Raw genomic sequence first — 24,198 nt, 5'->3', positions numbered from 1 at the left:
TAAAAGACTTGATTTTGAATCGATTTTTGGTGTTCATGTTTGGAACATAAAGCTAGCTCTCGATGATGACTTATGCATTGGTTTTTAGAGTGTCTACGTCGGTATGTTGTGTTTGGGATGTTTGACTTGCAGACTCAAGTCAAGGCGGAGAATGTTATAATTAAGGTGACTTACGTCTTTAATTAAATCCCCCTAATAAGCTAAGCAAAGAAGAGTATTAAGAAGGAGTAAAATTGGTATTGGCAAAAATTGGCTTAAAAGCAACATGAGGTTTTGAGACAGAAGAAAAGAATGACTCGGCTTTTCCCTAGCCAAGGCTAAGGAAAACTGACTCGACTTAAGGTTCTGGAAAGTGTTGCTTATTTTTCCTATTGTTGATTCTGTTTTGGGTTGTTATGCTCATAAGTAATTAAGGCCTATATAGATAAGGCTGATTACATAAATTACGATGACATAATTTCATACCCATACTCTCTCTCTAGATTGCTTAGGAATATTCTCTTTCTAAATTCTTTATTTTCCCAATTATGATCATTCCTCCATTGTAGCACCTTTAAGCTGTTTTGGAGTTTATTGATTGAGAATAAAGACATTTAGTGTAACACCCCGGCCCCTCGGACCGCTGGTGACTACTTATGGAGACTGTAGACTAGCCCCAAACACCAACACAAGTCTTTCCATCGCACTTTGTGTAACACCCCGGCCCCTCGGACCGCCGGCGACTACTCATGGAGACTATCAACTGGCCTCATAGACCAACACAAGTCTTTCCAGCGCACTTTGGCCTCACTCGTGCGCGCCCGGGAAAACTTCCCAGGAGATCACCCATCCTAAGATTGCTCTCCACCAAACACGTTTAACTGTGGAGTTCTTAGCAAAAGGGGCTCCAATGAAAAAAAGATGCACCTTGTTGCTATGAGTAGTCTATCAATCCTTTTTCATGCTAAATCCGGGGTATCACACTCACTCCCACTTAGGAATACAACGTCCTCGTTGGACCGTAGTTTCAGGATCTTTTCCCCCGCTAAGTGCACTGAACACACAATCAGCCACGGTCGCAGGGTTGCTCTGATACCATTTGTAACACCCCGGCCTCTCGAACCGCCGGTGACTACTCATGGAGACTGTAGACTAGTCCCACAAACCAACACAAGTCTTTCCAGCGTACTTTGACCTCAATCGTGCGCACCGGGAATTCTTTCTAGGAGGTCACCCATCCTAAAATTACTCGCCACGTAGCACGCTTAACTGTGGAGTTCTTAGCAAATGGGCTCCCATGAAAAGAAGATGCACCTTGTTGATATGAGTAGTCTATCAATCCTTTTTAAAGCTTAATTCAGGGTATCACACTCATACCACTTTGTAACACCCCCATAATTAGGTCAAATTTTAAAAATAATTTTTTTTAAGGAAAACATAAACCAAACGCTATCATGGGAGTAGGGATGGCAATGGGTACTGGACCCGACCCGGATCCGTGGATCCGTATCCGTTTTCACGGATCTGGGTCCTAAAAATATAGACCCGTCGGATCCGGGTCGCATACGGATCCTGTTTAATTTCACGGGTCCGGGTCCGGGTCTGGGAAAAATACCCAGATCCGGACCCGCGGATCTAAAGGATCCGTTTTTTTAATTTTTTTTTTATATCAATATCATTAATTCATTATTCAATACTCCCTATCTCTGATTTCAGTTTCAAAAATTTCAACTCTTTTGAACCGCAGCAGTAACTAGTAAGAACCCTACCTACGTTCTCTTCTTCTCCAGTGCCGCACAGCCGCAGGCCCGCAGCAGCCATCCTCTCCAGACTCCAAGTCTCCCTCGCTCCCTCTGCTCTGCAATCTGCATCGACCCTCGAATCCAGACACTCAGCTCAGCCTCCATACAGACAGCGACCCAGCAGCAGCAGCCTGCTGCTCTACGCCCAGCAGGTTTCGAAATTCAAAACCTAGTTTTTTTTTTTTTTTTTTTTTTTTCCTACATTACTTTTGATTTATGTTGAGTAGTAGATATATGTCTAATGTTGAGTTTAGTGGTTGATTTATTTAAGTTTGGTGCTTGATTTATGTTGATTTATGTGGAGTTCAATGGTAAATTTTGATTTATGTTGATGTATTTGAGTTTAGTTGTGTTTAGTGGTTGATTAATGTTGATGTATTTGAGTTTAATTGTGTTTAGTGGTTGATTAATGTTGATGTATTTGAGTTTGGTGCTTGATTTATGTTGATTTATGTTGAGTTCAATGGTAAATTTTGATTTTTGTTGATGTATTTGAGTTTAGTGATTGATGATGACTAGTAAATTAATCACAGTGTATTGTTGAGTTGAGCAAATGGATAATCAAAATGATGGAATTGATGGTGCTTCTAGTCAACCTATTGAGCATCATATTCATGAATCATATGGGGAATTTGAGGGTAATGTTGATGTTCAGAATAAATCTACTGAACAAAGTAGTGCTAAAAGTAAGAAATTAACTTCAGAAGCATGGACTTATTTTGATCTTGTATATGTGAATGGTGTACAAATGGCAAAATGTAAGACTTGTAAGAAAATAATTTCCTACAAAGGGAGTAGTGGAACTTCACATCTTCTTAAACATGCTAAAAAAACATGTTCAAGTAGACATTTAAACCTTGCATCTAATCAATCACAATTAAAAGTGAAAAGAGAAATCGATGGATCTACTTACTTAGCAGTTAATGAAAGGCCAAAGAAAGTGGTTTTTGATCAAGAAGTATCAAGGAAAGAATTGATGAAAATGGTGGTAATGCATGAGTATCCTTTATCAATGGTTGACCACATAGGTTTTAGAAACTTTGTGAGGAGTTTAAATGACAACTTTAAGATGATTTCGAGAAACACATTGAAAAATGATGTGATAAAAACGTACAACACCGAGAGGAGCTCTCTTAAAGTCTTGCTTGAGCGTAATGAGGGTAGAATTGCAATAACAACTGACATGTGGACCGCCTCTACTCAAAAAAAAGGTTATATGGCTGTGACGTCACATTTCATTGATGAAGAATGGGTTTTACATAATAGAACCCTAAGGTAATTTATTTTCCTTTCATTTAAATTTCATTACCAAGTTATGTGAATTTTATTTAATTTTGAATCCATGTTGGTGTGTGAATTTTGTTTAGGTTTTGTTATGTTCCATACCCACATAACAAAGGGGTTCTTGCCAAGATATTATTGGATTGTTTTTCCCAATTCACCTTGGAAAATAAAATCTCTTCTATTGTTGTTGATAATGCTACCACAAATGATGCAATGATGAATGTCTTGATGGATAAATTAGAAAGTAGTTCTTTAATGTTGAGTGGAGATTTTTTGCATATGAGGTGTAGTGCTCACATTCTTAACTTGATTGTGAGAGATGGTTTAGATGTCATTGATTCTGCTATTTGCAAAGTTCGAGATTGTGTTGCATTTTGGATGTCTACTCCTAAAAGAATTGAAAAGTTTGAGGAAGCTTGTCGCCTTTTGAATGTGACTAAACCTAAAAGGGTGAGTCTTGATTGTAAAACTAGGTGGAACTCCACATATGATTTGCTTGACACTTGTTTGCCTTTTAAAGAAGTTTTTAATAAGTTGAAACGTCTACATAGAAGGTTGAATTTTGATGTGCCTAGTGATCATGATTGGCAAATGGCTACTCTTGTTTGTCAAAAGTTGGAAATATTCTACAAGGCAACTAAGGTTTTTTCTGGTAGAAATTATCCAACTTCAAATTTGTATTTTCGTAATGTTTGTGAGATTAAACTTGCATTAACTAAGTGGAGGGAAAATGACAATTGTGAGATTATTAAAAAAATGGCTGAGAAAATGGTAGAAAAGTTTGACAAATATTGGGATCATACTAATGAGCTTTTGGCCATTGCGGGCATTTTAGATCCGAGAAATAAGATGGATTGTGTGGTGCATTATTTTAAGAAACTCTATGGAGATGATGCCAATGCTAAAGTGGAAAGAGTAAGAAATACTCTTTATAATCTTTTCGATGAGTATAAAAGTCAATGTAATGTGAATGAAAGTTCTCCAGTGGAGACACAACTTGAGGATCTTGGTGATGAGGATGATTTCGCTAGGACTAAGAGACAAAAAATTGATTATGTGCCCATTAAAAGTGAAATTGATCAATACTTAGAGAGTCGTACTTTGCCGGAGAAAAATGATTTTAATATACTTGCATGGTGGAAGATAGACAAAACCTACCCAACTTTAAGAAAAATTGCCAAAGACATTCTTGCAATTCCTGTTTCATCGGTTGCTTCGGAAAGTGCATTTAGCACGGGTGGAAGGGTAGTAAGCGCTCACCGGTCTAGGCTTCATTCTCAAACAGTGGAGGCTTTGATGTGCTTGCAAAATTGGAAGGTCGATGATGTCAAAGGTAATTTTATACTAATTTGCACATTTAGTCCATATTTTACTAACTAATGTAATTACATTTTTCGTTATTGAAGTTAATTTTGAAGGAACTTATGCTTGTTCAACTATCAACGAAGATGGTGAGGATGTGGAAATATTGGACAATCTTGATATGGTATTTATTTTGCGTTATAAATTTATAATCTTATATTGTAATTTTTAAATTTTTATAAATTGCATCTATTAATTAATTGTTTTTTTGGTTTGTAGGATATTGACGATGTTAGTGTTGAAGAATTTTGACAAATTGGGAACATTGGATGATTAAGATTTAAGAACATGAATGATTGACGAAGTTATTTTAAATGTGTTTGTTGGATATTTTGAAGACAATTTTAAGTTGTATAATGTTTTTTATGGTGATTCATTGTGAAATTATATATATTATTAACATTAGTCTATTAAATATCGCTTTAATTGCAATCTAAACATATTTAAAAAAAAAAATTAAAACTGGACCCGTTTTGGACCCGGATCCGGTACTGGATCCGCAGTACCCACGGATCCGGATCTGGGTCTTGTAAAATTGGACCCGCGGATCCGGGTCCGGATCTGGATCCTGCTCTTGAAAACGGATCCGGATCCGGGTCCACCTGGACCCGACCCGGATCCGACCCGTTGCCATCCCTACATGGGAGTATTACTGCCACATCTATTTCTAAGAAAATAAATGTAACGCTTAACGACTAAGAAATAACTTAATAACTTTAAATCCAACAGAGTGTCTTACAATAAGAAAAGACTGAAACGCAATTTAATCAACTTAAAGTAAGATTTAAACTGAGATATGACTCTAATAAAAGCTACATTTCTAGGTGATCCTAACTCTATAATTCCCATGTGATCAATAACCTACAACATAAGAATGCAAGAAAAACAAGGAAAGAACTCCCAAAATCAGGAAATTGAGTAATTCTAACTCCATCCCGTAAAAGAATTAAGTTTGAAAAGAAGTTAAGAAATACTCCTAAAATATAATCAAATTGAAAATAATTTTAGAAAATAATATATATTTGGTTAAACATCAATTTGTATAAATAATATAAATTCAAATAAACCAATTAATTAATTTGATGGTTAATAATGAAGACACATGTATCCAATTATTAGTTTGAGGGAACAAGAACGCCAGTAAGTCAGGCTTTACCCCTATACCTACTTTATCAAGAGGTCGTCACCCCAAATAATTCATCAAGGCCAGCAGAGTAGTCTCAGGTAACCCTAGTGTACACACCACTTCTACTTGGATCACAACAAATAGAAGGAAGAACACACATCGTATCAAGTAGCAGAACCTGTCGACAGCTTACTAACCAAACAGGGCAACCTGTTCATCACCCTTATACTTTGATCACAACAAATATAAGAACTTCGTTTCTCTCATGTTACACTTTACGTGATTTAATATATTTTAATAATTAGTCGCGAGCACACAAACATATAGTCAAACATACATGATACATTTTATTTTATAATCATAAATTTTCCCAATAAATATATCTCAATAATATTCAATTGCAATATTAATATCATAATATTTTTCTCCCAAATTCAATCGCATTTAAAATCATTATTAAAATAATAATATAACTTTCATCAAAATAATAATATTGTGTATATTTCTCTTTCAAATTAAACCGTATCTAATTTCTTTATCAAAATAATAATATAAATTTTATCAAAATAATAATTATAAATTCAAAGTTTGGCAAAAAAAAATAGTAAATATAATTTGAGAATATATAAAACACAATATTATACAAAATAATATCATATAAAATCATGCATCCCATTTAAACATATTAATTATCACTTAGCACTTAATACTAACGGGATAATCCTAATTACTTGGACATTGAGAATTAGCTTGTGAAACGAGCTTAGAATATAAATGTACGCTCCTATCAAACTTTCTTTACGAACTTTACGAGCTTAGAATATAATTGTTGTTTGTAATTTGTAGATAGAAAATGTCTAAAGATTAAAAAAATACTATCAAGATGAAAAAGAAATTGATAATAATAGATGTAAAGAAAGACAAATGGTTGATGAGAGGAAAAGAATAAAAAGAAGTAAGAAAATTAATACGATGAAATAATTTTAATGAGTAAATTGGTAAATTTATAATATAGGAATAATGTTGGTTACAATTAGAGGAAAAGTGGGAAGGATAATAGAGACAAATGAGGAGTTATTTTAGGAAGTGGGGGAAAGAAGTTTAATTTTGAAATTATTTTTCTTAGTAACGTGTAAATGAGTTTTTCTAAACTTAATTAATTTTTTTTATATTAAAACTACTCCTAAATTTTTGGTTTGTATTCTTTTTTTTAGTCTTATTTTATTTATTTATTTTATTAAAACCTAATTTGTTTCTCTTTTTTTTTTTGAACGTATAATTTTCTTAACCAATTTATTATTTTGTTTAAAGTTTCTAAATTTTACATTATTAATTATTTATTTTCCTATTTTTATTTATTTTTTTAGTATTATTTTTTAAAAAATATCTCGAATATTACATTTACTCCCCCTTAAAACATAAGTTCTTCCTCGAACTTAAAGTTAAAATTCATAAACACTGAAATACTTTAATTAGACGGTTTTATAGTCATATACTCATATTCTACCCTCCTTTAAGAAGTTTCGTCCTCGAAACTTAACTAATAACTTACGAATCAAAAATAAAAACAAGGAAAAAGATAACTCACTAACAGAGTTTATGAAAGGGTTTGGGTTGGGTGGGTTGCTTCTCACATCAGCATGCGAATAAATAAAATATACTTTAAGATGTTTCAAGATAAAATAAATATAAGCAATCAAATAATAACATATAAATTAAGCACTTCAAATACGTATCCCGTCGTATCCCACACTCAAAACTTAAATTACTTAATTTATTTACCCTAGGTTCATTTTAATTTTACCTATTTTATCCTGTTTAATTTAACCAATTTCAATTAAATATTATCCAAATGATCTTAAACCTAAGCTACTGATACCTCGGATTTAGCATGAAAAAGGATTGATAAACTATTATATCAACAAGGTGTATCTTCTTTTCATGGGAGCCCATTTGCTAAGAACTTCACAGTTAAGCGTGCTTGGTGGGAAGCAATCTTAGGATGGGTGAGTACCTAGGAAGTTTTCTCGGGCGCGCACGAGTGAGGCCAAAGTGCGTTGCAAAAGACTTGTGTTGGTTTGTGAAGCTAGTTTACAGTCTCCATGAGTAGTCACCGGCGGTCCGAGGGGCTGGGGTGTTACAAATGGTATCAGAGCAACCCTGTGACCGTGGCTGATTGTGTGTTCAGTGCACCTAGTTGGAAAAAAGATCCTGAAACTACGGTCCAACGAGGACGTTGTATTCCTAAGTGGGGTTGAGTGTGATACTCCAGATTTAACATGAAAAAAGATTGATAGGCTACTCATATCAACAAGGTGCATCTTTTTTTCATGGGAGCCCCTTTTGGTGTTGGTCTGTGAGGCCAATTTACAGTCTTCATGAGCCCCTTTTCATAAATGATTGGTGTGTTAAGCAAAATTATTCATATACTTCTATGTAAAATCTTATACAAAATGCATTATATATGTATAAATTTGCTAATTGCACATTTGTACTTCCACTTTGAAAGGTTATATGCTCATATGCTCATATATAGCAACTTTACATAAATAAAAATAATATGTTGTGTCCACATGGCCCCATTAAATCGATTTTGGGTTGGGCTATAAAATCAGGTTATGACATACACGTTATGACATTGTCTTTCTTTTCTTTGCGGTTAGTAACAGTGAATAAAGTCGTAATTTTTTTCTCTTGTTCGTTATTAGTAATAATAACAACGAACGAACCCTAACCTTAGGCTCGAATACATAAACGCTTATTTTGGGAATTAAAATTACCCGAAGCTTATTTTGAAAATCTTTTTAAAAAAGTTTATTTTATTCCAGATGTCAATAGAATAACCGGCTAAGAGTGTTCGTCCGGGCCATAAAATAGATTTTGGGTCGAGTCAATATCATATGTTGTGACCACATTATTTTTACATCGTTTTAAATTCATTTTAAAGTCATATTAAAGTTAGTTATAATTACAAAAAGTCGAGTTAATGTCAGGCTAGGTCTATTTTATTTCAAGCATATCTAAGCACATAACATATATGCAACAAAAAGCCAAAAAATAAATCAATTAAATCCATTCAGTTTATTTATAGAGATTATATACGTGTAATTGGGTCAAATAAGTCGTTGAATTTATGTGAGCATAAATTAAAAAATAAAAAAATAATAAAAAAAACAAAAAAAACAAACTTATTGATATCAGAGCAATACTAAATAAGGAAATGATTTTCGATAGATCCTAAGCAGCAAACATCATATTACAATTTTACATAATAATAATTACAATTGATCAAATGAGTCTATTACCCTTTTCACTACAATAATTCATTATAATCCGAAAACCAAAAAAACTATGGATCCTTCTAATGTTCTTTAATTTAAGCACTAAAACATCCCTTATGGAGGGAAGCAATGACTAGTGAATTTGAGGCACTCACCAAAAGTAATACATCGACCCTTGTTCCCTCTGACTCTGCATCGAATGTTGTTGGATTAAATGAGTCTTTCGAGTCAAATATAAACCCAATGGTTCTATAGATCGGCTCAAAGCTCAACTTGTAGCTAAAGGTTTTTCTTCAAAGACCTGGCATTGACTATGTTGAAACCTTCAGTCTTGTTGTGAAGCCGGCTACCTTACATCTTATTTTATCGCTTGCAATATCTCAAGGTTGGTCTCTTCGTCAACTTGATATCAACATGCTTTTCTCTAAGGCACTCTTAATGAGGAAGTCTTTATGAGACAACCTCCTAGTTTCATAGATCCTTGTCTTCCTAATCATGTGTGCAAACTTACTAAAGCTATATATGGCCTTAAGCATGCTAGTTGTGCTTGGTATAATGAACTTTGCAAATTTTTATTGTCCAAAGGGTTCAAACCTATACTATCTGATCACTCACTATTTATTCTTCCTCACCATTCTCATCCCATATATATTATTGTCTATGTTGATGACATTATTATTAAAAGACCAAACCAAGACCTTCTAAACACTTTCATTCATACACTTGCTGAGAGATTTTCTTTGAAAGACTTGGGCAATCTTTCTTACTTTCTTGGGCAATCCCAGTTTATGAAATCTTCCATAGATGTTCATTGGAATGCTCTTAAACGCTTGCTATGTTATTTACTTGGCACCTTACGTCATGGACTTATTTTACGTCGTAAGTGTCCCTTACATTTATATGCTTTTTCTGATGTTGATTGGGCGGGGATAAGGATAACTACCACAGTACTCTACATTGTCTATCTTGGTTCCAATCATATAGCATGGAGCTCCAAACGTCAAACAACTCCTGCTAGGTCCTCCACTGAAGCTGAATTTCATGTTGTAGCCGCAACTAGTACTTAGCTTGAATGGGTCTCTTCTCTACTTTTTGAATTGGGTTACTCTTCCGCTTCTACGCCAACTATTTTTTGTGATAATCTAAGTGCAACACACTACTCAGCAAATCCGGTATTCCACTCTCTTATGAAACACCTTACACTTGATTTTCATTATGTTTGAGAAAAAGTTCAATCTAGTTCCCTTCGTCTTACTCATATTTCTGAAGACGATCAACTTGTTGATGCTCTTACAAAACCGTTTTTGAGCCCACGTTTCACAAATTTACTATCCAAGATTGGCCATGTCATTGGACCGTCCTTCTTCGGGGGCATATTAAATAAATACACATTTCCTAGTTTATATTTATTTTGTAATATTATCATTAAGTATAGCTAGGATTTTATTCTTGTCAATATTTCTCAATCACAGTTTTAGAAAACTAGTTTATATTATTCTGATTTTATCCCTTCAATCATGGGATCTACTTGTATTATATATTAAGATGTTAGTATCAATACAAACTACTACATTTTCCTAAACTTCATATCCTTGGCTGGACTGATGAATGAGAATAGATGAATGAGCATAGAAGGTGTACTGATCAAAAGAACTAAAACAACTATAAACAGATAGTTAACAAGATTAAAATGTATAAAAGGAAAACACAAATCTAAAGAAAATTATTTTTTTAACTGGACTGTTAAATTAAGCTGAACTTATCGTAAATGCCAGCATATTAACGGGGAGACACGAGATGCACATACTTCATAAGTCAAAGAGATACATACTATCCTAAAACCATATGGCAATGGGAAGATCTCCAATAGCTTATAAATGTGCACAACACCAACTTTAAATTGTCGATGTGGAATAAATCATTCTAACATGGACTGTACAATTCTGATAATTATTGTTACATCATTTTGCAGAAAGAATTAAGGGAAAAGATCAAAAGTGCAGGGAGCAACATAATTTCCATACTGTCATTTGTATTGCACCTTTATATAACATTTGGGAAATAAACCATTATTAAGTGGGTGTATAATTATATGACTCTTAAAAGACTAATCACTAATAAGTAATAACCCACTTTTAATTATTATGTTTTTTGGAAGCACAAAGCACATTATGTTTTGGGAACCTAACAATAAAACCTTATACATGTATATGTAAACGGAAAACTGCTGCGGCTTTGTTAGTGATCATTGATTAATTTTTTGAAACTCTGAGTTTTGCCACAACAGACTGGATTTCGGAGCTGCTGCATCCATCCCTAATCTCAAAGATATTGGGGCTGTCGAGCGAAACAACATGTGAAAGAGGGTAGCTCCGGTTGGCATGGAGGGAACTAAATGAAGAGTTGCCAACTCCCTTCAGTATTATGGTCTTGTGGACTCCGCCAAGCAAGCCTTCGTAATCGGTGTCTCCACATTCTCCAACAAAGACTAACATCTTTGACAAATCGATGCCCCAACGCACATATAGATACCTGAAAAAGAAGGGGTTGAGTGGAAGTGGATCCCAACTATAGCGAAACTAACTTTAACGAACATAATGGTATGTTAGTTCGTCACCGAGCACTACAAAGGAATATTTTAATTTAGCTATCGGATAAAAATTTATAGTTTTTTGGTTTCGCATTATAATATATTATATTAGAAAGGCTCATAAAATCATATGCATTTTTTATTTACGTGAAGTACAAATGTTGTTTGCTACCAGGGATCAATCAGAAACAAGCTCTTTGTTATCACTAACAAGGGTTAGCTGCATGCACCCAACCCCTCCAAACCCTGCCTAGATGGGATTCCGGCTATCTCATATGAATCTCACAAATTTTGCAAGTTGTTCTTTCATACGTTTCTGGCAACTCTAAGAATCTCGGTAAATGCATGTCACAAAAAAGGGAAATTTTGTTTCGTTGTATATGAGGGCATGGATGATTGATATAGATGAGTTTTAAACTCAAGTCTCTAATACAACTCCTTACATGACTAACTAAATTGTTTAAAATCCAGTGTAAGTACAGTTCTATTATACCTGAGGGCTTGAGAACGCGATGCTAGAACTGGAATTACATTCATTTTAGTCCCGTTTTGACAATAAATGACATGGCAACGGAGTGCCTGGATCCTCATCGACTTGCGGAGCTCCTTAGTTGGAGGAACCTGTAATTAGTGAAACCCCGCATAAGATAACGTCAAAAATGTTTTCGACCATTGCCACTTTCAAACCAGCAAAACAATCAAAATAACACACAATATATCTTCAAATGACACAACATTAAAAAAGATTACCTTATCTTGGTTCTTTATTTTGAAAGCAAAACAATAATCTGTAGAAACTTCCTCATCTTCAACTACGACTTCTTCATTTTCACTGTTCTTTTCAGTGATGGAAGCTGCCCAGCGAAGCAAAGTCTTCCTAAGGCCTTCTCCACCCCACCGGTATTCAATGTGTGAATGATAATCTGAATCTGCTACAATACTACTCTCGTCTGAGTTCAGAGATGAATAGTACAAATCACTGCCACTGTTGCATATGTAAGCATCAAAATCTTTAATACTGAAGCCTTTCGTAACCAAATATGACTGAATCTCGGGCATAGAATAGGATGTCGATAATATAAATCCTATACTGCCTTCCGTCTTCTCCTTACCAGCAGCATCAAATATCTTTCGAACAATTTCAGAAAACCCATCATCATAATCCCCATCTATAGCAATAATATATATATGTTTCCTCCTCCTAAATGCCGGAAATTTCGTAGAAGCCTGATCTACTTTATTATCAGAAAACCTAGCCTTCCGAGCATCCTTATGCACGCCCTTTGACCATGACATAACGGCATTCTCTAAAGTGTTTTTATTGTCATAATCATTTCCAAGACTTTCAACATCCTCGCTTTTTTCTCCATCTAATGAGAACTTCAAGTTTAGAGAAATATCTTTTATATCTCTCAAAGAATCACTTGGGGATTCGGGCTCTTGATTGTCGAACCCTTCATCACTACTTTGCCACTGAGGTTGCCTTTGTCGACAACTAGCTATACGAGATAGGTACGTTTTGCAATGCTCAGGCCAAGAGTAGAGATGAATGTTTTTCAGTCCATTTTGCCGACATTTTGCCCATAATTGTTTATCTGCAACAAGCTTCAGCAAAGCAGTAGCAATAGACTGCTGCTCATGAGGATCCACAAGAAGGCCATTATCAAGAACCTGCGACGTATGAATCATCAGAACATTAAAGCACGTAAAATGTAGAAAGAAGCATCAGATTTCAAATTAATGTGAATTAAGTAAGTTACCCTCTGGATATCAACAGGGCCTCCATTCTTAGTGGCAACCATCGGTAAACCATGAGCTGCTGCCTGAAAGAAAACAAAAGCATTAATTAAAATTTCGAGAAAAAGTTATACGCAAAAAGCTTGATGAGTTTTGTAATATGTAATGTGTACCTCTATAAGTGTCAGTCCAAATGGCTCAATAAAAGCTGGATTTATAAAAACTCCCTACGCAGATACAAACCAAAACAAGAAAAGATTAGATTGATGATTTCTGAAGGACAGTTCTAGAGAGAATTCCCAACCTCCATAGATGAATTGAAACAAAAGCATAATAGTAAAACTGGTGGAAGCTAGTAAGTGGAACAGATCAACTACAGTTTGAAGCCACGCCCAGCCACTTATAGCTAGTTTTAAGCGCGTAAAATAGAGACGTAATCAGCTTTTTGTACCTCCATCCTCCAGCGACATTTGTTGGATATTTACAGATTCTATGGGTCGGTTCCTCAATGTATGATTAACGTACTTGCATGGGGATAGGAGTGCATGTGTGCTACTTCATGTATCGTAGTAGATAAGCTAAATCAAGTTATGAAATCAATTAATTAGCTAAGGACTAGATGAGACAAAACGAGCGGAACAAGTCAAAACACATTCAAGGGTGCCTAGAAAGAAGTATCAAGTTACTGTTTCTGTTTCTCTTCTCGGTTCCCTGTAACTTTCTTTTTGCAATTTCATTAGTTGTAATCGATTAGTAATATCAAAAAAGTTCCCTGTTTCGCAATTGGTCCTCAATTTCTCAACAATACTAAAGAACATAGAAAACAATATTGCATACTTCTATTATGCACAAGTACCTTTGTCTTTGCGGCCAAACGATAAATCTCAGGAACATCAGCTTGCTTGTGATGTTTAGGGTACGCTACTTGACCATAAAGGTCGTGCTTGTCAATTAGCTTAAGCACTGACATAAGAACTGATGAATTGGTACTTGACATCTCATCAATACCATCCCGGTTACCCATAATAAGAGTCTGAAAATAATAAACAAAGTAAAATAATATTAAAAAGAAATAATAGCACAATGAAGATGTAACTAGTACTAAGCAGAGGTAAATAAGAGTAGCAAGGAGGAAGATTTACAAGATTAGCTAGCTCTCTTAATGGACGGCATTCTCCGAATGCTTTGACCAAAGTCGTGATGTTCTTCTTTGGGTCGGGCCTAGCAAGGGCAAGGATCATCGGCTTCCTTGGGTTAGAAAAGAAGCGCATTATCTACACAAGAAATAGACAAACAATATCAACATCACCATATAGACAACCAAAGAATGGAATTTTCTTATTCTACTATGGAAGAAAGGGCATGAAAACCTCAGCCCAGATAGGCGGATCAGGTGATGTGGGATGTTCTTCATTTTCTTCTATTTCACCATCCATATCAGCCTCGTGTGGAACAATATGATGAAACTCCATTCCAGGAGGAATAACCTACAGAACATAACAGAAATGTTCTTTTATCCAAGAAATGAAAATAGCAAATGTTGACAGGAACTTCAATAGATACAACTAGTTTCAGTGAACTTACAACCATCCGTGGCATAAACCTTCCATAACAGCTTACACCACGCTTCATCCTAGCTCGGAGTTTACGTTCTAGAGTGGGATCGAACCCATCATAGAGTCGCCATTGCTCTTCTATTTCTTGTCTTGTACTAGTTATGACTATCTCAGAGGCATCAAGTGATAGCTCTTCGGCTTCTATCCTACGCATTATTTTGTATGTATTATTTATGTCATCTTTAGACATTCGACCCTGTTTGAGGAGCTGTTCTAATTTGTCTCGACCAAGTGAATGCCCTGTTAGCAGCATCGGAACATTTAGGGCACCAGACAGAAGAGCAGCAGAATCACCTGCATCAGCATAATGTCCATGAATGGCCACTGGCCAAACGGGTTCCCCGTTAGCAACTTGCTCACCCAGTACTTTGGACATCTGAACGATGTGGTTTAGAGCACCATCAACAAATTCAGGAATATAAGGCCAAAGCTCTTCTTTTGGGATATACTTATCCCTTGGACCAAATGGTATACGAACAATGTATGCACCACTGCTCTCCCCCATTTCATCATCATCATCATCAAAGCCATGGTTATCCCTTGGATTAAGCATCTCAGCAGGTTCCCCATAACTCCAATCCACATCAGGAGCTGAAACTTGCCTAGTCAGTAAATCAACTCGGTAAACTCCTGGCATTGAGCCTAGAGCCCTTGCAAGTTCAACCACATACTTAACCTGTAACCGAAAAAGAGAAAAACGAAATCTCCATCATGAAGCTTGTTCATTGTAAAATAAAGTAAAAATTATAAGATATAAGATTGAACCTCAAAGATTATTTATAACCTTAATTGCACATGACGTAATAAAACCAATCAATGTAGGAAAGTAAGGACACAACATTAGCTAAAACCACATCACATTGAATTATCTACTAAGTGTTAGCGTCTCTCCAATAAATTAATTGAAAACTAAGTCAATCTTGGTATCTTTAAAAATCCTAAGTAAACCACTAAGCAATCAAGAACATTCATCAAATTTGCACTAAAAACTTAACGATAATACGTACAAACCTCAATCAGGAACTTCACACATTTTGCTTCTATCTTTCGAAAAGAATACTCACGAAATGGTGCATCAAAATCGATTACTAAGAAAGCGATCCTTTCTACTACGAAAAAGTCTGATTGGCATCAACATCCGTCACTATAGTTACTACTGCTACTTCATGACAATTTCTATAATCATATAATGCGTTAAGATTCTCGAACCTCCATTTTGAACAAAAGGGCACTCCCAATAACTACCTGTAGGGGTCAAAACTCCACCTAAAGGTCCCTCCTTTAGACAAGCCACTATATCATTCAAAAGACTTGGTTTTGCTAGTTGCGAGGCACCAAGTTAAAGGATTGACAACCAGTGATCCTGCACGGCTAAAAAAATTACACTATAATAAGATAATATACATACATACACTAAAATAAGATCATATACATACATTTTCAATAAATTAAATAACATAGTTACATGTATAACTTATCCATTGACCTTGATCATCAACTCTTTCCGCCTTCATTTTGTTGATTGAGTAAAAAATGATCAAACTTGCTAGGTGTGATCGGCTTTCTTTTTTGCCAAGTAAGTAATCGACATCAACTCTACAAGCCTTAATCTAGAGGTCATACACCTTCCCCCTGATCCATTTGATGCGATGTCGCACCTCTACCGCATACTTAAGTGAATAGTATGAAGAAACATTTTTTCTTGCTTTATGGAGCTAGGCAAATATTGGTTCTCCATCATGATCTTGAATTTCAGTCCAATCTCCTCTAAAAATCTATTTATTGTTATATGAATAGATGGTGAAAATTGACAACTTTAGAGGATATTTCTTCATACTATACACTTAAGTATGTGGTGGAGGTGCTAAATCGCATCAAATAGATCATGGAGAAGGTGTATGACCCCCCCAAAAAAAGGCTTATAAAGTTGATGTCGATGACTTACTTGGCAAAAAAGATTGTCAATCTCACCTAGCAAGTTTGATCAATTACTCAATCGGCAAAGTGAAGGTTGAAGGAGTTGATGATCAAGATCAATAGGTAAGTTATACATGTAACTATGTCACTTAATTTATTGAAAATTTATGTGTATTATCTTATTTTAGTGTATGTATGTATATCTAATTTTATTGTAATTTTTTTAACCGTAAAGGATCACTGGTTGTCAACCCTTTAACTTGGTGCCTCGCAACTGGATAAAACCAAGTCTTTTTAATGATATAGTGGCTTGTCTGAAGGACGGACTTTAGGTGGTGTTTTCAACCCTACGGGTAGTTACTAGGAGTGCCCTGTTGATCAAAAATGGAGATTCGAGAATCTCAACGCATTGTATGATTATAGAAATTGTCATCCGGTAGCAGTGGTAACTATAGTGCCAGATGTTGATGTCGATCATACTTTGCCGTTGGTAAAAAGGATGGCTTTCCTACTCCTAGTAGTAGAACACCATCTCGTCAGTATCCTTTCTAAAAGATAGAAGGAAAATCTATGAAGTATCGGATTGTTGCAGATATAGGGACAAATATAGGGGCTCAACAAATGCGAATTCCAATTGAGGTTTGTACGTATCACCGTTAATTTTTTCGTACAAATTTGATAATTGTTCTTGATTGCTTAGTGATTTACTTAGGAATTGAATTTTGAAGATATGAGGGCTGGCTTAGTTGTCAATTAATTTATCGGAGAGACGCTAACACTTAGTAGATGATTCAATGTGATGTGGTTTTAGCTACCGTTGTTTCTGTACTCTCCTACATTGATTGGTTTTATTACGCAGTCATGGACAATTAAGGTTATAAATTATCTTTGAGGTTCAATCTTATATCTTTGAAATGATTCAATATTCATTTGAAGATTTCTCCCCCATTCATATTACCTGACCACCAGTATCAGAATCACGGCCAAGTTCCATGTTTTCACCTCGAATTAAACCATGTAGACTGCATACACACATGTGAAAAGCCAATTTTTTTATCATCCAAACAAATGAGTTGTAGATAATATTCAGCTTAGAAACACTAACAATGTGTCAATGTTGAATTGTCATCAGTATTAAATTTGGTCTTAGTTCAGCTCATTTGATTATGGTACCAAATCTTACCGACAACAATAACTACAATGCCAGAGCCTAAATCCCAAAAGATTGGAGTCGGCTAAGTGAACCAATATATCATTTCCAAATCTTAGTGAAATCTTCTTCAAGTCATAGCATTAGATGTTCTACATGAGTATTGTCTGAAGTTAAATCTTCATGGAATGTGAATCTTTGTAAGATTTCTCACTATAAATTAAAATATTGGAAAGTCATATGAAGATTTAAATAGTTGGCTTTAATCTCCTACTAATCATAGAAATTTTATCCATTTTATCTATCTTTTTGAATTGATTATTAAGATTCATCAAAAAATACCGCTATCGCAACCACCTAGGGTCACCATGCCTGGCTCATTGAAACAATAAGAGTTCCAAAACTCTAGTTTTGGATGTACAGTGACCGATAGTTAAACCCACTTATGAACCGTGTCGGAGTAACTACAATTCTAGAAATGATCAAGTGAGTCTCTTAAGGTCACCTTGACTTGGCTCATGCAAAATTCTTCATTTCATGTTCTTATTATACTATTAGGTATGTATAGGTGTCTGTAATGAACGAAATATACTTCTCGGTGCTGATCAGTCTACAAGCCTTCTCCAAACCTAGTTCCTGACAGGATTTCCTTTCAAGATTCTAAGAAATCTGAGCAGACTCCTTACTGGTGCTCGGCATGTCAAGTTATAGAATCATAACCACTTCCCTATTAAAAATCATTACTTTTGGACCGTGATAATGAGTGCAGTTCAAATACTCCATATGGAAGTAATTATCATGTACTCCCGTAGGATTTTAGGATGCCCAGAATTTTGTGACATTTCTTCAAACAGAAATGATTTATGATTTGATGCCTATAATAATATATAAACATTAGCTCAAAACGCCAAGTTTACCATGTATGAAAACACTGGAAATGGGGATAGCTAAAAACCCAGTGGGCTGTAAGCATGCTAAACAAACTGAGAATTATTGTCAATTTAACAGGGAGAAAGTTAAAGAGTTGTCTTAGATAAATCATTTTTTCTAGGCAATCTAAATTGTCGAATATTCTTCCCAAGGTTCCTCCATCTAATATCGCAATCTTACGCCCTTTCCCTTGGTTGTGTTATCAATGACTTGGTCCAAGGAATCATAATTCTTGGTTATAAGAAGATTTTTGGTAAGAATTATCTCTCTTTAGACTGTTTTACTAAAGCATTTATTCTTTTACTTACCATCATGAAAAGGCTAGACATAAATCTATATACTAAATACGAACTAGGTCCCAGTTCGATAGAAATAATGAATCATAAAAAAAATAGAGTTTACAGTTCGGGTTCAATTTCTGTAGATAATATAGAAAGTATTGTCTAGAATGATAGGCAAATAAAAGACTTTCTCAGGATTTTTAGTCATCCATTTATTTGATATTTTGAAAATAGGTGGGTTGAATTTGATTCGTTTGGATGGTACCAACAAAATGGATTGCTAACTCCTATTTCTTATTTAATTAATCGATCAACTTGCTATCGGACATTTTTTTTTTTGGATTCAATAATTTTCATTTTCGCAAAAAATTTCGACATATTTTAACTATAATATTATGACAATCAATCCTACTACTTCTGGTTCTGGGGTTTCCACGCTTGAAAAAAAAAAAACCTGGGGCGTATCTCTCAAATTATTGGTCCGATCCTGGATGTAGCTTTTCCTCCAGGTAGAACTAGTCTCCAATAAATCCTTTTTACCCTTTTGTTTAGAGTTTCTCCAATTTTTTCTTTGAATCTCTCGCTTTCCACTTTCTTAGAATATTCTACATCAAAGTATCTTAATCTCCATGATAATACATACCATGATTCATGAAGTTCATTGAAGATAAAAGTACTCCAATAAGTCCTAAATGCAACATTACCTTATCAGAACAAGGTACAGCTTTTTCCCCTTTTGTTGACTAACCCAAGTCTCCATAGCGTCAAGAGAGCTTATTCTTGGCAACCTTTTATGGTTGCCATCCCCATGAGCTGAAACGTCCTTCTCTCCTTCCGACAAGTCCTCCGACATATCAGCAGTTGCTTCCCTACGTCCCCTCTCAAGCTCCATACGACGTTTCGACTTCCGTTGAGCTTCTTCATTCTCAAGCTGTATGCCAAGCAAAAAAGAATTCAAAACAAAGTTGACTTAAAGGTCAAATGAACGACCAAGTCAAATTAGGAGGAGGAATACCAAATCAAGTCAGCCATTGAGCCATTAAACAACATTTTCATTCACTGTTTGAACTATTTGAAAAAGGCAGAAGTGTCAAATCAGTATGCACTTCACTGTCAAGATTCCCTAATTTTCTATGATTATGAAATAAGTTTTGACTTTCTTACTTTTAGTGAGGAATATTAATATTAATTGGCAATCATAGGAAATATTTTTATAAATAAACAACCCAAAATCCAAGTATATACTCCAAAAACAAATCTCAAACAAACCATACATATATAAACCTCATTCATACTACCAATTACATAACTAGCCACCCTTTTGCAACATACAACCCAACAATCATATAATCAAACAACCAAGCAATGATCTTCCTTTTTTCCGAAATTTGCGGTCATCAAAAATGTATGAATGAAGCTCAAATATAAAGCAAATATAGAGAATTCAACTGACCAATAAATCAAATTTCCTCCAAAGATAATATTTTTATGGAATTTCTAGGAACAAAGTTAGAAATCAAATGAGTAACTAGTAAAACACCTGTTTTTTCTGGCGAGCCAAATTCCAAATCCTCCAACACATATTCTCCAATCTTGTATTCCTTTCTTGTGGACTCCTTGTTGCTTGTGCCTTAATTCCAAATAAATCATAAGCCATAAACCAATTAATTCCAAAATTCGTACTTTTTTAACAAAAATGGGTAAGTAATCCTACAATAAACCAAATCATTCACAATAGAAAATTAACATCACAACACCAAAAACGAAACTATTTTTTTTACAAATAGCCATAAACCAAATCAAAAAACCAAAATTCATACATTTTGACAAAGATGGAAAGTACTCCTACAATAAATCAAATCGATCACAATAGAAAAGTACTCCATCATATCATAAGACCAAAAATAAAACCCCCTTTTTTCTTCTTTTTCAAAATGGAAAAAGTTTAAGTACTCTAAAATGGATTATATCAACTCACTCATACTAGGCAAAAATCAAAAATTGACGTAAAACCCACAAACAAAAACACAAAAAGTGAGCAACTTTGAGCAATAAAAAAACCAATCAAATAGAAAATTATTAAGTACACAATAATAATAATCAACTCATTCACACAAGGCAAAAAATCAAAAAAAAAAAAAATGACACAAAACCCACAAATAATAAAATCACAAAAAATGAGCAATTTTAGAATGAAAATTACCAATCAAACAGAAAAATTAAGAAAAATTACCCGAACCCATGAACGATGAAGATCAGTTTCATCAAAACCAGTGATGACTTCTTCAACAAAATAACGAGTAGGACTAAACCTGCCTCTTTCTCTCAATAACAAAGATGATTTTGCATCATCAAGTCCAGGACCCACATCAAGAATTGCCTCTAAATAACTATTAATCCAATCATTTCCCGCCATTCTTAACCACCCACAAGAACTAAGCTTTCTTCTACCTTAGCAGAAAGTTTTTTTCTTTCTTGAAATGGGTATAAAAAGATGAGAGCTTTTTTGAGAGAGTACAGAAGAGTGGATGTTTTGTGAGTTGAGTGAGATGAAAAAGACAGGGATTTGATATAGGGAATGGTGTGATTGCCACCGATATACTAAAGCTTAGTGTTGTATTCAAGTGGAGGATTTGTTTTTTCAGGAGTATTTCTCTTTCCCCTTGAAAAAAATAATTAGTTTTTTTAAAGAAATGAAATTAGAAGACAACCTAAATTGCACTACTCTAAATTGTATGTATGGAGTACTAAAGAACAAACATCAAACATTTTGGAGTTTGGTATAAAGGTTGGTTAACATAACTAAATGCTATGAGGTGGCACCAAAATTGAAATAAAAATTATGGGGTGTTTTAAAATTGATTTTTTTCAATTTATTAGTTTAAAATAGGCGTGATATAGTATTGATTGTTGGATGTTAAGTTATTTGTATGACATTATTTATTGGTTGGTGGTTGTCTATTGTGCAACAAGTTAAAAGACAATATAAAGAGTTATTGATAAGAAATAATTTTCATTTTGGCATAACCAACGTGCTCAAAATCGATTAAAAAGATATAGGATCATCTCGTATATTTTAGAGGCTCTGAGTGAAAAATAAACTACAGATAGACCTTTACATTATAAACATCTAACATGCATGTCCTTTTTTAAGTCACATTGACAAACTACTAATCTTTTCAATTTGATAAAGTATTAACTTACTCAATTAATCTCCTAATTAGCCAAGCAAATACAATAAATTAACGTCAACATTACCTTGTTATCAAGATTCAATGATTGTCGTTGAAAAAAAAAAAGAAAATACAAAATGAGTATATATATATATATATATATATATATATATATATATATATATATATATATATATATATATATATATATATATATATATATATATATATATATATATATATATATATATATATATATATATACTCCCTCCGTTCCTTTTTGATCTTCCACAATACTATAACGGGTAGTTTCAAAAGTTCTTCCACTTTAGAATACTTTCTATTTTTAGAAAGTTTTTATCTCACTTTTACCCCTTAAAATCCCCTTTTCTTTTAATGTACCCATTTTCTTTTATTTATAATTATTTTCTCTCTTATACTTCCAATACAATCATTACTTCACACTACTATTTAATTAAAATAATACCCACTACAACCTCATACTTCCAATACAATCATTACTTCCCACTATTATATAATTAAAATAATACCCACTACCACCAAAGATTCTCTTTTTCTTAATCTTTGTGAAATACCCAAATAGGAAGAACAAATAGGAACGGAGGGAGTATATGATGATTATGTTTGTTCTTCTTCTAAGTAAATATAATGTAGTTTTCAACATAATAAAAATATACAAAACATATTCAACAATTATATCACCATCACCGGGGACCCAATCATGGTGAAGGCACACCAAATTTCCCAATAACAATAACTTAATTAATATGTTATATTATTTTAATTACTTAAATAAAATATTATTTTATTTTATTGAAAAATTCATAATACTACGGAAGATTAATTGCTAAACAATTATTCATTTATTTATAAAGAGAATAATATAACTTCGGCCTCTCTCTTGAGAGACCGTCTTTTCAAAAGACGGTTCTCAAAAGTCCAGCCCATTATGTTAATTTAAAAAAAAATTGACGCACACGTGTAAATGTAATGTGAAATACCAGCATATATTTGGAGTTATAACAACATATTTGGGTTATAACATAATATATTTAGTGTTATACCAGCATATATTTGAGGACTATAACATAATTTATTTGGGGTTATAACATATACATTTGAAGCTATAACAATATATATATTTGAGGTTATAACATAATATATATGAGGTTATAACAATATATATATATGTGATTATAACATACTATCTCCTATTCAGCCTAAATGTCCCATTTGATTTTTGACACTATTCACTTATCACTCTTAATTTGTATTTTACTCTTAATCTATAAGTTAAAACATAGTCATGTGGGATCTTGTTTGATTCGTCTCAATACAAGGATTATTAATATCAACTTTTTATAATTTTTAATTAAGAATAATTTAAGATATTAAGGGTTAAAATGTTGTCTCGGCAATTGTGAAAAGTCAAATGGGACATTTAAGCTGAATAGGAGGGAGTATTATATTTGTGGTTATAACATAATATGTAGTTCGGTATATAATGGTTTGTGTTAGGTATAGTATTTTTATAACACCAAATATATTATGTTATAACCCCAAATATATGTTGTTATAACTCCATATATATTATATTATTACTTCAAATATACATTGTTACAACTCTAAATATATTATTTATAACATAAATATAAGTTTTTATAACCCTATATATATTATTTTATAACCTCAAATATATATATTGTCATAACTTCAAATATATTATGTTATAATCCAAAATAAATTATGTTATAAACCTCAAATATATGCTGGTATAACAGCAAATATATTATGTTATAACCCCAAATAAATGTTATAACCCTAAGTATATTTTGTGATTTTCATATTCTACTTTAGACGCGTGCGTCAATGTTTTTTTAAAAAAATTAACTTAAATTAGATTTGGGCTGGACTTTTGAGAGCCGTCTTTACAAAAGACGATCTCAAGT

The 24,198-nt window shown here is 33.8% G+C and overlaps 1 protein-coding gene across 1 annotated transcript; it reads right to left on the bottom strand.

The window, feature by feature from the left end:
• Nucleotides 1-10,670: 10,670 nt before the first annotated feature.
• Nucleotides 10,671-21,811, bottom strand: LOC130816016 (probable sucrose-phosphate synthase). The gene is made up of 13 exons (XM_057682586.1): nucleotides 21,289-21,811; nucleotides 20,596-20,685; nucleotides 19,760-19,986; nucleotides 17,653-17,716; nucleotides 14,746-15,453; nucleotides 14,532-14,648; nucleotides 14,304-14,435; nucleotides 14,018-14,194; nucleotides 13,335-13,388; nucleotides 13,185-13,247; nucleotides 12,175-13,095; nucleotides 11,918-12,045; nucleotides 10,671-11,366 (listed from the first exon to the last, which is right to left on the bottom strand). Exons 1-13 carry the CDS (start codon nucleotides 21,469-21,471, stop codon nucleotides 11,087-11,089), a joined length of 3,144 nt encoding a protein of 1,047 aa, XP_057538569.1. The 5' UTR covers nucleotides 21,472-21,811; the 3' UTR covers nucleotides 10,671-11,086.
• Between the last annotated feature and the right edge of the window lie 2,387 nt (nucleotides 21,812-24,198).

This window comes from Amaranthus tricolor, chromosome 6 (genome assembly GCF_026212465.1).
Source record: "Amaranthus tricolor cultivar Red isolate AtriRed21 chromosome 6, ASM2621246v1, whole genome shotgun sequence".
In the NCBI taxonomy this organism is placed as follows: domain Eukaryota; kingdom Viridiplantae; phylum Streptophyta; class Magnoliopsida; order Caryophyllales; family Amaranthaceae; genus Amaranthus; species Amaranthus tricolor.
The sequence above is the reverse complement of the archived record's forward strand: the minus strand, read 5'-3'. Positions and strand labels throughout refer to the sequence as shown.